Below are 13,572 nucleotides of genomic sequence, written 5' to 3'. Positions count from 1 at the left end.
GCCGGGCCCTGCGGCTCCGCTCGGGCGGCCGGGACTTCGGCTGCCGGGGCAGCCGGGCCCGTCCGCCGGAGCCCCCCGGCCGCGTCCTCGCCTCAGTTTCTCTCCAGCGCTTGGTCATTGGTGCTTGGTCATTGGGGTCTCCTTCCTCCCCGTCGCCGGACTGGGCCCCTCCCAGCGCGTCCCCCGCGATGCTGCAGCCCCCGCCCCGCACTCTTGGCCTTTGATGATTTTTTCAAGTTAACTTTCGAGAGACCCTCCTCTCGCGCCTCTCGCCTGGTCACGGCTCGAATGCCGCCGGGTCTGGTCCAGCAGCGCGCCCGGCCCGGGGAGATGCTCCATCAATACTTGTTGGCCCCTTCTCTCGTCCATCCTTGCCGGTCTGACCCCCCTCTGGCTTCTCGGGGGCTGCCCTCGCAAGGATCAGCAGCCTCTCGGCCGCCCCTCCGAGCTCACACGCCAGTTGCATCTTAGCCCCCCACCCCTTGCCTCTGCGGCTGAAGCCCCGTGGGGACGAACAGGCGGGTCCCCTGACTCCCCACTCGGTGTGGGAGTTTGCTGTCTGGCTTCATCTGTGCTGGTCCCTGTGCGGTCCCAGGCCCCCCACCCTCACCCTGGCTCCAGTCCTGTTTCCTAGACTGTGGGTCTAGCATGTCATTGCCAAGGGTTTGGGACAGATCTGGACTTTGCGTTGCTGCCGTGGCCTGGGGACCAGGGGCCTCAAGGGTCCCGCGTGGTGCTTACGGTCAAGTGGGTCCTTAGACCCCTGGCCTGGCTTTTTCAGCCAGTGGATGCGTTAGTCTTGTGTGCCATTTGATGAATTAGACGACCCCAGTTTGCCTTCGGTTTTACCTCTGTGGTTGGAATTTGGGATAGAAAAAATAGCCCCATTTTAGAGCAGAGGAGGTGGCTATGTGAAGGATTTTAAAAATTCTAACGGGAAATTGAAAATGGTTTAAAACTCACAAAGTGTGCTTGTGAGTTTGGGGTGGTTCCTGCTGCTTTTGCACCCGCTTCTGCTTCTGCAGGCTGGGATAGAGTGTTTGGGGTCGTCGGGGTCCTCTGTCTGGGCAGCTGCAGCCTCCCTTCCTTGTTTTCCCTGGCTGGAGCCCAAGACTGGGCAAGTGGGCAGAGGGATCAAATGAGGTAAAGTGTGGAAGTCCTTTGAAACTGGTAACGAGTAGGCAGATGCCAAGGGGCGTTATTTGTGGTGATGGCTCAGAGTGGAGAGCTGGGATAGCCCACCCCCCAGGAGGCATGCGGGCTTGCACCCCTTTTTAAGCCTCGGAGTTCTCGTCCTACGGCGCCAAGAGACTCTTTCCATCTTGAGAAAGGGTGGAGTCACCTCCAAAAGGCTTGGGGCTGGGTGCTTTCTGAAATGTTGGGGAATCTGGGCCTCTACTTCTGTTAATAGTGGTACTTTTCTGTGCCAAGGCACATTGCTCTGGATGGGGGCTAATTTTAGGGGTGATGGAATGAGGAAATGATGTTCTTAACTTAGCGTGTACTGGAACCGCCCCATCTCTAGATCTTTTCCTTCTCCCGTGAGTTCTGAACCCCAGAGAACAGGCCCCCCCTCCTCTTCCCTCAAGCCTGTTGTGAGCACCCAGGACCAATGTGTGTCCTCTCCCCTTGAGTCCGGCAGGGGGCAGCCTTTTAATAGCAATAATCCAGATGCCAAGGGAATGAGGGTATACTGAGGCCATAGAGAGAAAAGAGGGCGAGGAGGGAGCAGGTGGATGGGCAGACAGATGCCGAGGGTGGGCCGAGGGGTAGGGGCGAAGCTGGAGCGAGTTCCAAGAGACCCTTAGACCAAGCAGCCGGGAAGGCTGCTGCCCCTGTCCTCTGCCTGCCGCCTCTCCTGCTCTTTCCTTCACTGTAAAGGGATACAGATGCTTGGCTTTGAGAGTTGTGTTAGAGAAACTTAAGTCAATTTTTTGTAAACTTGTTCCTTTCTCGAGGATTTCCCTCCTGGCAGGATTTCAAATTTCTCTCATGGGGCAGTGTAATTAGGGGTGATTTCCTTGCTCTTCAGAGGGGAGAATGAACTGGAGTAAATTTGGTTTCTCTTCTCTTTCATTCTTCCACGTAAACAGAGATTAGGCTTTACCTGTGCTGGGGCATAGAGGAGGGTTTCCCAGGCGTGGCACTGTTGATATTTGGGGCCAGATAATTTTCTGTTGCAGGGTCGGGGGCTGGGCTGTCCTGTGCACTGTAGGATGTTTAGCAACATCCCTGGCCTCAACCCAGATAAAGTGTGGAAGTGTAGATGCCTGTGGTACCTCCCAGTCATGCCAACCAGAAATGTCTCCAGATATTGCCAGATGTCCCCTGGGGAGCAGAGTCGCCTCTGTCGAGGCTTCGAGGAAGCATGTGGAAAAGATGCACACCTGTTGGGAGGGATGGAAACCAGGGTGCCATGCATGCTTCCTTTAGCCTGAGGAAGGACCAGGCAGCCACCAGCTTCTGGGACCAGGTCCTCCTCTGGCTGGACCTGCCCAGAGCCATGGCCGTTTTCTCCGGCTGCTCCCCTGCTTCCTCTCTGCCCTGACTGCGTCTCTCTTGCCTCTGCAGTGTCTCTGCCTCTCACCTGGGAGCCGCTTCTCCTCGGTTTGCTCCTTACAGCCAGGACAGAAGGGGGAAGGCCGGAAGTAGACAGCACCGCGGCCAGCCGCCCTGCTGCTCCCTGGAAGGGGGGGAGGGTGAGTGGTCCCCTTTGCTGTCCCCTGTCCCCACAGCAGCCTTCCACGCCCACGGGACTCTTCTGTCCCTCTAGAAGCCCCTCTTCTGGAGTGAGCTGGAGGCGGCTCTGAGCAGCTTCGCCAGAGGTTTGTTCAAAGGAATGTGAGGTGTTTTTCTTGGAGTGGGGAACACATAGGTATGCAGTAGCTATCCCCGAATGTCTTTTTTTTCTCTAAACCTTTTTTTTTAATGCTGGTAAGAATATAACGTACCCCATTTTAGCCATTTTTTTTAAAGATTGGCACCTGAGCTAACAACTGTTGCCAATCTTTTTTTTTTTTCTTCCTGCTTTTTCTCCCCAAATCCTCCCAGTACGTAGTTGTATATTTTAGTTGTGGGTCCTTCTAGTTGTGGCTTGTGGGACACCGCCTCAGCATGGCCTGATGAGCAGTGCCATGTCTGCGCCCAGGATCCAAACCAGTGAAACCCTGGGCCGCTGAAGCAGAGCGCTGGAACTTAACCACTCGGCCCCGGGGCCGGCCCCATTAACCATTTTTAAGTGTATGGTTTTGTAGCATTAAATCCATTCACATTGTTGTGTAACCATCACCACCATCGTCTCAGAACTTTCTCATCTTCCCTGTTTTGGCTGGAACTGTCCCTGTTAAGCACCAACTCCCCACTCTGCTGGCTCCCAAGCCCTGGCACCCACCATCCTACTCTCTCTCTCCCTGAATCTAGGGATCTCATATGAGAGGAGTATTGGGTCTTTTGTGACTGGTTTGTTTGACTTAGCATAACGTCTTCCAGATGCATCTGCTGACCACATTACATACAGGTTGTAGTGTAGAAAGGATTAACCTTACTCTGCTGTCCTGAGGCCTCCTTGAATCCAGGGAAAGGAAGAGCTTTTCAACTGATTTCTCTTCTCTGTCGCCCGGGTGTGCCGTAGCACGCTCCATCACCAGAAATGTCCAGCCGGGGCTGTTGTAGAAGAGATGTGCATGCCCCGGGAGGTCAGCCCTACTCTAGAGGGTCCCCAAAGCTGCATTTCGCCCTGGGATGCTGGGGTTTGGGGAGTGGGTCCTTTGTCTGTCCTAGAGTTAGCTTCGTCTTCCAGTCTGCCATTGTAGGTGACAGCCTCTTTCCCTTGGCCCCTCTGGTGGAAACCCTTCTTCGTTCCAGAGTTGTGGAGTCGCGGAGTTTGATGGGAACCCTGGAGGCACTCCGGTCCAGCCTACCCCCGAGCCAGTGAGGGCAGCCCTCGTGCAGCTCCCTGGGACCCTGCCCCGGCCGTCCTCTGCTTGGAACCACCAGGGATGAGCCACCTCCTGAGAGCCTTTTCCGCTGTTCTTTAGAGGGACAGGTCACTGCCACCGCTGCTGCTTCTGTCAGCCTCAGGAACTCTGCCCTTATTTCTGCTTTATGGTGAGCAGCCTTCCTTCCAGCTTGTACCCTGATAACATGTTCCCTCTTGGCCTTCATCCTTACAATCAGGCCTCTCCTGATCCTGGGGAAGGAGTCTGAGGGTTGAGTCCTGTTTGGTCCATCAGCCCATGGGGGCGCAGCTGGACTTGCCTGCCCGGGTCCTTCAGGAACACCCCCTGCCTCCCTTGTGCTGGGTTTCTTCCCAAACTGAACCCCTGGATTCTAGCTGCCAAGCAGCCAGCCCTGAGTATTTTCAAGAGGGAAGTAATTTTGCTTCCAGATTAGTTTCTAACCCTTCTCTCCATAACTCACCTTTTCTCTCTCTAGAATATTTGTGGTGCCAGGGAGTTTTTTTGCTTGTTTGCTTGTTTTCGTTTCATCGTTGTCCTGAACACCCGTGCATACCTGAACCAGCCTCTTACCAGATACTGTGCCACACGGCGAGCGAGCTGGGCCTAGTGAGGTGCCTGCGTGTTTTTGCCGCACCTCCAGCACCCCACTCAGCGTTTGCTGAGTGAATGATGAGCTGCTCTTGAGGCCTAAGGTGGGGGGACTCAAATGAGGAGGAGCAGGGGCCGTGGGCCCCTGTGTTGGACAAGCAGCAGCCTCCAGGCAGCTGGGAGTCCCCCTGTTGCGCAGGAAGAGGAGGGCCCGAAGCAGGGAGGCCCGTCTGACCCATTGACTTAACCCCGCCTTGCTCCCCTCATCTCTCATTAGGGATTTTTCCCGGATGTGAAGGTCCCTCCCCGGCACCACTGTGGTTAGAGCAACATCCAGTAGTTTGGGGACCCTGGTTCACTCCAGCATAGGCCCCTGCCTGAAGAGAGCCCAGCCCCCACCCTCCCTGCTTCCTGGGGCAAGGCTGCCAGGTGAGTCTGGGGTGGAAGGAGGGTGCCCCTGCAGAAGCTGGAAAGGGCCTTAGCTGCCCTGTGTCCTCTCCTCCCCCAGGTCTGTCCCCACCGTGACTCTTTGGTCAGCTCATGGTGTGAGTGGCTCGTGGCTGCTTACGTGAGTCCTTTTAGAGCCTCTTACTGTGCCCACCCAGGTGGGGACCTATTCTTCACTCTCTTGGGGTTCTCTGGGGTGTGCTGCCACCAAGGCCCAATGTCCTTGTGCTCCACAGGTGTTTGGAGAGAGAACGCCAGGTCCCCCCTCCTCTGCTCAGCCCCTCTGACCTCTAGCACCCGCACAGCCCCACAATGGCAGCAGAGACCCTGAACTTTGGGCCTGAGTGGTGAGTCAGGTGTGCTTTGGGTGGCATGGAGAAACTTGGAAGGATAGGGCTGCTCAGACGCCTATCTTTCTCCTTCCCCTGTGTCATCTTTCTAGGCTGAGGGCCCTTTCCAGCGGTGGCAGTGTGACCTCCCCACCCCCATCCCCTGCCATGCCCAAATACAAGCTGGCTGACTATCGCTATGGCAGAGAGGAGATGCTGGCCCTCTACGTCAAGGAGAACAAGGTGAGGGGAGTGGGAGGGGTATGTCTCCCTTGCCCGTTTGGCCTCAGCAGTGGAGAGGACCCAGGAGCATGTGGTATCTCTGCCCTCCTGCCCCGACTAACAGGTCCCTGATGAGCTGCAGGACAAGGAGTTTGCTGCGGTGCTGCAAGAGGAGCCACTGCAGCCCCTGGCACTGGAGCCCCTGACTGAGGAGGAGCAGGTGGGGCTGGGCTGGGGCAGCTGCGGGTCGGGGTGCTGGGTCTCCACCTTGGTGAGGGGCTGGGGTTGGGCAGACAGGTGGTGGAGGTTGCAGTTTTGGACAGGGGTCAGGGCAGTCTGGTGCCTGGGTCCTTACTGCTGCCCCTGGCTCCCTCCTCAGAGAAACTTCTCCCTGTCAGTGAACAGTGTGGCCGTGCTGAGGCTGATGGGGAAAGGGGCTGGCCCCCCCCTCGGTGGCACCTCCCGTGGCAGGGGCAGCACGCGGAGCCGAGGTAGAAGGGGTGCTGGTGTGTTCTGGGGGCCGGCAGAGGTGGGGCTCGTGGTCTTGAGGATGTGGAGAGAGATGATCTGGCAGGTTTCCCATGTGCCTCTCGTCTTTTCTCCAGGCCGTGGCCGCGGTGACAGTTGCTTTTACCAAAGAAGCATTGAGGAAGGCGACGGGGCCTTTGGCCGAAACCCCCGGGAGATCCAGCGTAGCCAGAGTTGGGATGACAGGTGCAGGCTGGAAGGAGGTGGCATCGAGGCAGAGCAGAGAGAAGCCCTGGGGTTAGGTCCCGGGGTTGCCTGGGGGGGAAGGGTTGGGTCTGTCAGTAGAGGACGGCAGGAGACCCACCAGATAAGCCCTGTCAGGTCTCTCTCTGTGCCCTTTGTCCCCGTGGCCCTGCCCTTTTCCTTCTGATTCTTATGGTACCTGTTTGTCCTGGGACACTCTGCTCTCTGTGCCCCCTTGGGATCCCTCCCAAGCCTGACTTTTCCCAGTTTCTCTGTCCCCTGTAACACTCCCCGCCGCCCCCGCCCCGGGCAGAAAGGACAAGGTGTGCAGAGCTCCTGCAGGGTGGGGAGGGAAGCTCCTTTGACCAGCATCTTTCCCTCTTGCAGAGGCGAGAGGCGGTTTGAGAAGTCGGCCAGGAGGGATGGAGGTATGGAGAGTGGCGAGGGTAGTAGCCAGGCCCTGGAGGTCTTTGAGAGGCGGGGGGAGGGCTGAAATGGCTGACCGTACTAAGGGGGATGTTTCCTGGGGGAGATGGTGGGGCAGGAGGGCCTGGAGCTGGGCTCCTCTTTACCAGGAAGGTTTAGAGTAAGAGTCTTCCAGCGACCAGGGCTGAGTTCACTGACTCTGTCTTTCCCCGCCCCTAAGCACGATCCGGGTTTGAGGAGGGAGGGGCTGGCCCTCGGAAGGAACATGCCCGCTCAGATAGCGAGAACTGGCGTTCTCTCCGAGAGGAGCAAGAGGAAGAGGAAGAGGGCAGCTGGAGAATTGGGGCAGGACCCCGGCGAGATGGAGACCGCTGGCGCTCAGCCAGCCCTGGTGAGATGGGCGCCAGAGGGGTGGGGTGGGCAGTGGTGGCAGGCACTTCCTGGGACGCCAGGCGGAGGGTGCAAAAAGCTCTCTGGAGTGCGGTGGGTGGGGCACCTGCAAGTGCCGCTGTGCCCGGGGGTCCTGGGGAGCAGCAAAACGTGGACGTTCTGGCTTGACCGGGATACCCATTCTCCTTCTCCTCCAACTTTTCCTGTCCAGATGGTGGCCCCCGCTCTGCTGGCTGGCGGGAACATGGGGACCGGCGTCGCAAGTTTGAATTTGATTTGCGAGGGGATCGAGGAGGGTGTGGTGAAGAGGAGGGGCGGGGTGGGGGAGGCAGCTCTCACCTCCGGAGGTGCCGAGGGCCTGACGGTTTTGATGACGACAAGGATGGGCTCCCCGAGTGGTGCCTGGACGATGAGGATGAAGAAATGGGCACCTTCGATGCCTCTGGGGCCTTCTTGCCTCTCAAGGTATCTGTGAGGAGGCGAGGGGAAGGTTTCTGTTAGAGGTTGGTGGGAACCTGCCCTGATGGGGTCCTCTCACTCCTCCCATCTGTCGGCTGCCCCTCACCTCCCCATTGTGTTCCCTAACCCCATGCAGAAGGGTCCCAAGGAGCCCATTCCTGAGGAGCAGGAGCTCGACTTCCAGGGCCTGGAGGAGGAGGAGGAGGAGCCTCCAGAAGGGCTGGACCAGGAGGGGCCCGAGTCAGGTACGCCTGGGGGTGGGGCAGGGATGAAGCCTGAGGGGTCCCTCGGCTGGACACTGGCTGTCCGTCCACCTTGCTTAGAAACTCGAGGACAGCCAGTGCTGACAGATGTGGGGAGGAACCCGGAAACAACAGGGCTGGGTCTTAAAGGCAGCGTGTCAAGTGAAACAAGCATCATTAAAATGACCTTTGAGAATCCCTTGAAGAATCTGTGGAAGACAGTACTACATCTCTAGTACTACATATACAGCCCTGGACAGTGACGTGGTCACATGCCCAGTATCTTAGGGGCGAAAGAGTAAACGTACACCGTGGGTTTGTGCTGGACGTTAGGGGAGTTGACCAAAGTTAAGTGGGTGGGCTCAGTATCCAGAGGCCCAGGCTCTGGCCACAAATGGAGGGTTTGTGCTGAATCACTTGCAAGGCCTTCCAGCCCTCGGTTTTGCATTCTGGTAATTCCCCTTCTCTTTCAGGTGGGAAGGAGCTGACCCCTCTGCCTCCTCAGGAGGAGCAGCCCAGCGGCCCCTCCCCGCTGCCCACCTTGGGCCCACTCTGGGGAGCCAATGGCGAAGGTGATGATGCTGGGGAGAAAGACCTGCCGGCCGCTGAAGGTACAACCAGAGAGCGGGGCCACCCTTTCCCTGAGCCAGGGGCTGGTGGGGCAAACGCTCCCCTTCCTTGTGGGAAGGAGGTGTGTGGGGGCTAGAGATAGAGCTTTCTGGACTGAGGGTGGATAGGGGACTGCCTTACCTCCTTCTCCAGACCCCGCATCCTACCTTCCTTTCTTCGCTCCTTCTAGGAGACGATATGAGGGGAATGCAGCTGAGTCCTGGGGGGGGCTCGCCCCCTGGCCCACCCGGAGATCTGGAAGATGATGAAGGCTTGAAGCACCTGCAGCAGGTGTGGGGGCCTAAGAAGGTTCTAGGGCTCCTCCCCAGCTGGGCACAGAGAGCCGTTCCACCTGTCCCTGCCCATGTTCCAGGCTTTTCCCTATCTGCCCGCTGTATCCAGGACGTGAGCCCCTGACCCCAGCCCCAGCCCCGTCCCTGTGTTGCTGGGATTGGGCGGTTGAGCCTTCTCTCCCTGGGCTTCCAGGAGGCGGAGAAGCTGGTGGCCTCCCTGCAGGACAGCTCTTTGGAGGAGGAGCAGTTCACGGCCGCCATGCAGGCCCAGGGCCTGCGCCACTCTGCAGCTGCCACTGCCCTCCCCCTCAGCCACGGCGCGGCTCGGAAGTGGTTCTACAAGGACCCCCAGGGAGAGATCCAAGGTGCCCATGTGGAGCTGGGGTCATGCAGGAGGGGGCACGGGGACACCCCCCTTCTCATTCCGGGCTTCTCTGGTGCACATTTCTAACTGAAATCCCCCTTCCCTTGCCCAGGCCCCTTCACAACACAGGAGATGGCGGAGTGGTTCCAGGCGGGCTATTTTTCCATGGCTCTGCTTGTGAAGCGGGGCTGTGACGAGGGCTTCCAGCCACTGGGTGAGGTGATCAAGATGTGGGGCCGCGTGCCCTTCGCCCCGGGGCCCTCACCACCCCCACTGCTGGTGAGCATACCCCCTTTGGCGTGGAGCAGGGAGGGGAGGCGGGAGCCTGATGGCCGGCAGCGGGTGGTGCAGAGCGAGACAAGGTTGGAGCCGCAGGAATGCTGTCCCTCTCCCTCAGGGAAACATGGACCAGGAGCGGCTGAAGAAGCAACAGGAGCTGGCAGCGGCGGCCTTGTACCAGCAGCTGCAGCACCAGCAGTTTCTTCAGCTGGTCAGCAGGTATGGGGGTCCTGGAAGGGACTGTCTGTGGGGCCAGGCCCTGGCCATGTGGCCGGCCCCCCAACACCTGGGTGCGTCTCTGCAGCCGCCAGCTCCCGCAGTGTGCCCTCCGGGAAAAGGCAGCCCTGGGGGAGCTGACGCCGCCGCAGCAGCAGCAGCTCACCGCGTTCCTGCAGCAGCTCCAAGCTCTCAAACCCCCCAGGTCTGTGGGCTGGTCTTCGTCTCATCGCATCTCTGTGTGGCTGTGTGTGTGTCTGAGCCCTCGGGATGTGTACAGGGGGAGATGGGGCAGACCGTAGCTGTGTCTAGGGTGCTGAGGATCAATGCTTTGCTCCTTAGAGGTGGGGACCAGAACCTGCTCCCGACGATGAACCGGTCCTTGTCAGTGCCGGATTCGGGCCCCCTCTGGGACATACATACCTCAGCCTCATCACAGTCAGGTGTGTGGCCAGCCAGTCCCTGCCCTGGCCCTTGAGCCCTCCCTCCCTGGCCCTTCTTGAGTCCCAATGCCTCCTGCCATCTCCAGCATGCCTTCCCACCCCCCGCCCCTGCCGGGCTGGCTCCAGGTGAGCAGGAAGTACGGGGCGCTCCATCCCTCCCGCTGCTCTGGCCCAGGGGACCCAAGCTCCCTCCTGCAGCTGCCTTTGCCTCCTGCAGGCGGTGAGGCCAGTCTTTGGGACATACCAATTAACTCTTCGACTCAGGGTCCAATTCTAGAACAACTCCAGCTGCAACATAAAGTGAGTAGGCGTCCTTGGGCATCAAGGGCATGACTGAGGCAGGGAAGGCCAGGTGCCCCAGGTCTGACGTCTGGTCTCGTTGGCCCTGCCAGTTCCAAGAGCGCAGAGAAGTGGAGCTCAGGGCGAAGCGGGAGGAGGAAGAGCGCAAGCGCCGCGAGGAGAAGCGCCGCCAGCAGCAGCAGGAGGAGCAGAAGCGGCGGCAGGAGGAAGAGGAGTTGTTTCGGCGCAAGCAGGTGGGGGTCCTGCCAGCCCTTGGCCAGCCAGCCTGAGCCTGGGGCCCGGCCGCGCACCCTCACTGCATCCCTCCTGTCCAGGTGCGGCAGCAGGAGCTTCTCCTGAAGTTGCTGCAGCAGCAGCAGGCAGTGGCCACTGTGCCCGTGCCCCCTGCGCCCAGCTCCCCGCCCCCACTGTGGGCTGGCCTGGCCAAGCAGGGGCTCTCCATGAAGACGCTGCTCGAGCTGCAGCTGGAGGGCGAGCGGCAGCTGCATAAGCAGCCGCCGCCTCGGGAGCCATCGCGGGCCCAGGCCCCCAACCACCGTGTGGTGAGCAGGCTGGGCCCTTCCCTGGTTGACTGGCACCTTTCAGGCCCTCGGGAACCCCTTCCATTCAGCTCCCAGGTGACCCTGGGGTGGGGCGTCGCTGAGCCCAAAGCTTCCAGCCGAGTGCTAGCCTGTGTCTGGCTCTGAAGGATCTCTTTTGTCTGGGGCCCTCACCTTGCTCCCCCCATCCCACCTAAACCAGCCTCCCTACTTAGCTCTCTTGAGTGTGTGTGTCCCTGTTTGGGCCACCCTGACTTCCTGCCGTCTGTAGCAGCTTGGGGGCCTGGGCACTGCCCCCCTGAACCAGTGGGTATCTGAGGCTGGGCCGCTGTGGGGCGGGCCCGACAAGAGCGGGGGCAGCAGCAGTGGCCTGGGGCTCTGGGAGGACACCCTCAAGAGCAGCGGGAGCTTGGCCCGCAGCCTGGGCCTGAAGAACAGCCGGAGCAGCCCCTCTCTCAGGTACCCACCAGGGCCTGCAGGGTCTGGGCGAGGGCCAGGGCTGGAAGGATGTGGAACACCTGCGCTGATTTCTTGTCTCTGATTCACCCTGTCCCGCTCAGTGACTCGTACAGCCACCTGTCAGGTCGGCCTGTGCGCAAAAAGACAGAGGAGGAAGAGAAGCTGCTGAAGCTGCTGCAGGGCATCCCCAGGCCCCAGGATGGCTTCACCCAGTGGTGTGAGCAGATGCTGCACACGCTGAGCACCACGGGCAGCCTGGACGGTATAGGCAGCAGACCCTGGGAGGCTGGGCCGGGCTGGGCTGCATCAAGTGGACCCTGACACCACCCCTATCCTGTTCTTTAGTGCCCATGGCTGTAGCGATCCTCAAGGAGGTGGAATCCCCCTACGATGTCCACGATTATATCCGTTCCTGCTTGGGGGACACGCTGGAAGCCAAAGAATTTGCCAAACAATTCCTGGAGCGGAGGGCCAAGCAGAAAGCCAGCCAACAACGGCAGCAGCAGCAGGTAAGGTTTCCCCGAGCCCCGGCTGGGCGGGGGGTGTCCTCCTGGCTTGCCCTCCTGGCTCACCCTCCATCTCTGGTGCCTTGCAGGAGGCTTGGCTGAGCAGCAGCTCCCTGCAGACGGCCTTTCAGACCAACCACAGCACCAAACTTGGCCCTGGGGAGGGCAGCAAGGCCAAGAGGCGGGCACTCATGCTGCACTCAGACCCCAGCATCCTGGGTAAGTAGGGGCTGGGGCCAGGAAGGAGGCTCTCCCTGAGCATGGGGCAGGAGCCTGGGTGAGTGGTCACACCCGGCTTCTCCCCGGCTTCAGGGTACTCCCTGCACGGCCCTTCTGGTGAGATCGAGAGCGTGGATGACTACTGACCAGCCCGTCCCACCAGCCCCTGGGCTGTAGGCCAGGGCAGCAGCAGCAGCTTGGACCCTCCGGTCCCCAGCCTGCAGGCTCCCCGCAAGGAGCAGAGGAGGAAGCAGGGGCAGGGTCCCCAGCACTTGTTACAAACCACACGATGCACCTTAACTCACCCACCACGAGGCACTTTACAGATTGGGGGGAAGGGGTTTTTTCCTTTTTTTAAAAATTTTAAACAGCATTGAAGAAAACGTTAGGAGAGACAAGAAAAATTGTTAAAAGCTAGACTCTAAGCACCCCTTCCCCCTCTGGGGATAGTGGGGGTGACAATGGAAGGTCCACAGAGGTTCCTTTTTTTTTTTAAAAAGAAAAAAAACAATGAAAAAAAAAGGTTAGGAGACTGAAAGAAAAAACACACTGTTATTTTGGGGCAGTGGGGACCTGGGCCCCACGGACCTGTCCTGCCTGGCCCCCGAGGCTGCACTTACCCTCCCTGCCCCGCACGGTGGGCCATTGGGGTAACTGGAAGCTGGGGTGCCAGCAGTTTGCACAGCGAGGCCCCCTCAGCCCCGCCGGCCGGACCAGCTGTGAACGGCTCCCTTGTTGCTGTGACTGTGGCAGAGGTGTCCGCCAGGGGGGGGGCCAAAGTAGCCCCTGGGCTTTGCTGCTTTGGGGGCAAGTTGCACAAATGGGCCGGCCGCCTCAGACCCCCGGGCTGCTGGCCTGTGCTGGCCGCCAGGCTAGACAGGAGAGGGCCGGTAGGTGCCAACCTCCTTTGGCTGTCCGGGCGGCCGGACTTCCACTCTGGCCCTGGTGGGGCTTCCCCCACCGCTGCCGTTTCGGGGGATGGCCAGGTGTGAAGCTGAAAGCCCCAGCTCCCTGCCTTGCCACATGAATGTATTCTTTGGGCCACAAGCCCCTGCTGTGCCCCCTGCCTCAACCCTGAGCGAGGCAGAGGTGGAGCAGTTCCTCCAGGAGCTGGAGAGAGAGGCACCACTTGACTTGTTTCTCCTGTGAAGGGGCAAGAGGAGGGGCCTGGGAGGCCAAGGGAGTGGGCAGCTTGGCTTCGGGTTGCGGTGCGGGGGCTGGTAGAAGAGAGCCCCACCTGCGGCCATCTGTGTGGGATGTGGACCACGCAGCTCTGCCCTGACCCCTCCATTGACCAAATGGGAGAGGAGCAAGCGGCCTCTCCCCTCCCTGCTCCCCAATGCGTTTTTAATGTTGGCTAAGGTGGGGGCTTAAGACTAGAAGTGTCTGTCTCTCCCGCGTCAGGGGGAGGCGGCCCTTCTGTTACTGCTCACCGACTTCTTATTCCCAAACCTACCTGGGTTTGTCTCCATTTGTTTTTTTTTTTTTTTTTTTTTTTTTTTTCATTTTTTGGTTGGTTTTTTCACCTTTCCCCTCCCCCCCCTTTCTCAGAGCCGCAGTATTCGGGCAGGA

The 13,572-nt window shown here is 59.6% G+C and overlaps 1 protein-coding gene across 3 annotated transcripts; it reads left to right on the top strand.

Moving 5' to 3' along the window:
* Window positions 1–35: 35 nt before the first annotated feature.
* Window positions 36–13,497, top strand: GIGYF1 (GRB10 interacting GYF protein 1). 3 transcript variants are annotated; one of them, XM_046666064.1, is made up of 28 exons: window positions 36–2,699; window positions 3,865–4,107; window positions 4,825–4,976; window positions 5,056–5,115; window positions 5,231–5,341; window positions 5,437–5,566; window positions 5,670–5,765; window positions 5,925–6,036; window positions 6,151–6,310; window positions 6,644–6,684; window positions 6,903–7,073; window positions 7,284–7,537; window positions 7,668–7,776; window positions 8,247–8,384; window positions 8,573–8,673; window positions 8,869–9,040; window positions 9,152–9,318; window positions 9,437–9,537; window positions 9,623–9,739; window positions 9,877–9,977; window positions 10,195–10,277; window positions 10,370–10,510; window positions 10,592–10,819; window positions 11,091–11,275; window positions 11,377–11,537; window positions 11,621–11,784; window positions 11,871–12,000; window positions 12,094–13,497. In XM_046666064.1, exons 5-28 carry the CDS (start codon window positions 5,307–5,309, stop codon window positions 12,144–12,146), a joined length of 3,150 nt encoding a protein of 1,049 aa, XP_046522020.1. In that variant the 5' UTR covers window positions 36–2,699; window positions 3,865–4,107; window positions 4,825–4,976; window positions 5,056–5,115; window positions 5,231–5,306; the 3' UTR covers window positions 12,147–13,497. The 3 variants fall into 3 exon arrangements, with proteins under 3 accessions (XP_046522020.1, XP_046522019.1, XP_046522021.1); XM_046666063.1 differs by having other exon boundaries at window positions 37–2,699; window positions 11,088–11,275; XM_046666065.1 differs by having other exon boundaries at window positions 38–2,699; window positions 6,151–6,259; window positions 11,088–11,275.
* The last annotated feature ends 75 nt before the right edge of the window (window positions 13,498–13,572 follow it).

The sequence above is a fragment of the Equus quagga genome, chromosome 7 (assembly GCF_021613505.1).
Source record: "Equus quagga isolate Etosha38 chromosome 7, UCLA_HA_Equagga_1.0, whole genome shotgun sequence".
Lineage (NCBI taxonomy): Eukaryota > Metazoa > Chordata > Mammalia > Perissodactyla > Equidae > Equus > Equus quagga.
This window is presented reverse-complemented; position numbering and strand designations above follow the sequence as displayed.

What these genes read in the sequence shown, in the direction of transcription:
- GIGYF1 (XM_046666063.1), top strand. Translation starts at nt 5,307, where the DNA reads ATGGCAGCAGAGACCCTGAACTTTGGGCCTGAGTG. An exon ending in GGGCAGCACGCGGAGCCGAG is followed by an intron (nt 6,037 to 6,150) that starts GTAGAAGGGGTG and finishes TCTTTTCTCCAG; the next exon opens with GCCGTGGCCGCGGTGACAGT. An exon ending in CCAGGAGGGGCCCGAGTCAG is followed by an intron (nt 7,777 to 8,246) that starts GTACGCCTGGGG and finishes CTTCTCTTTCAG; the next exon opens with GTGGGAAGGAGCTGACCCCT.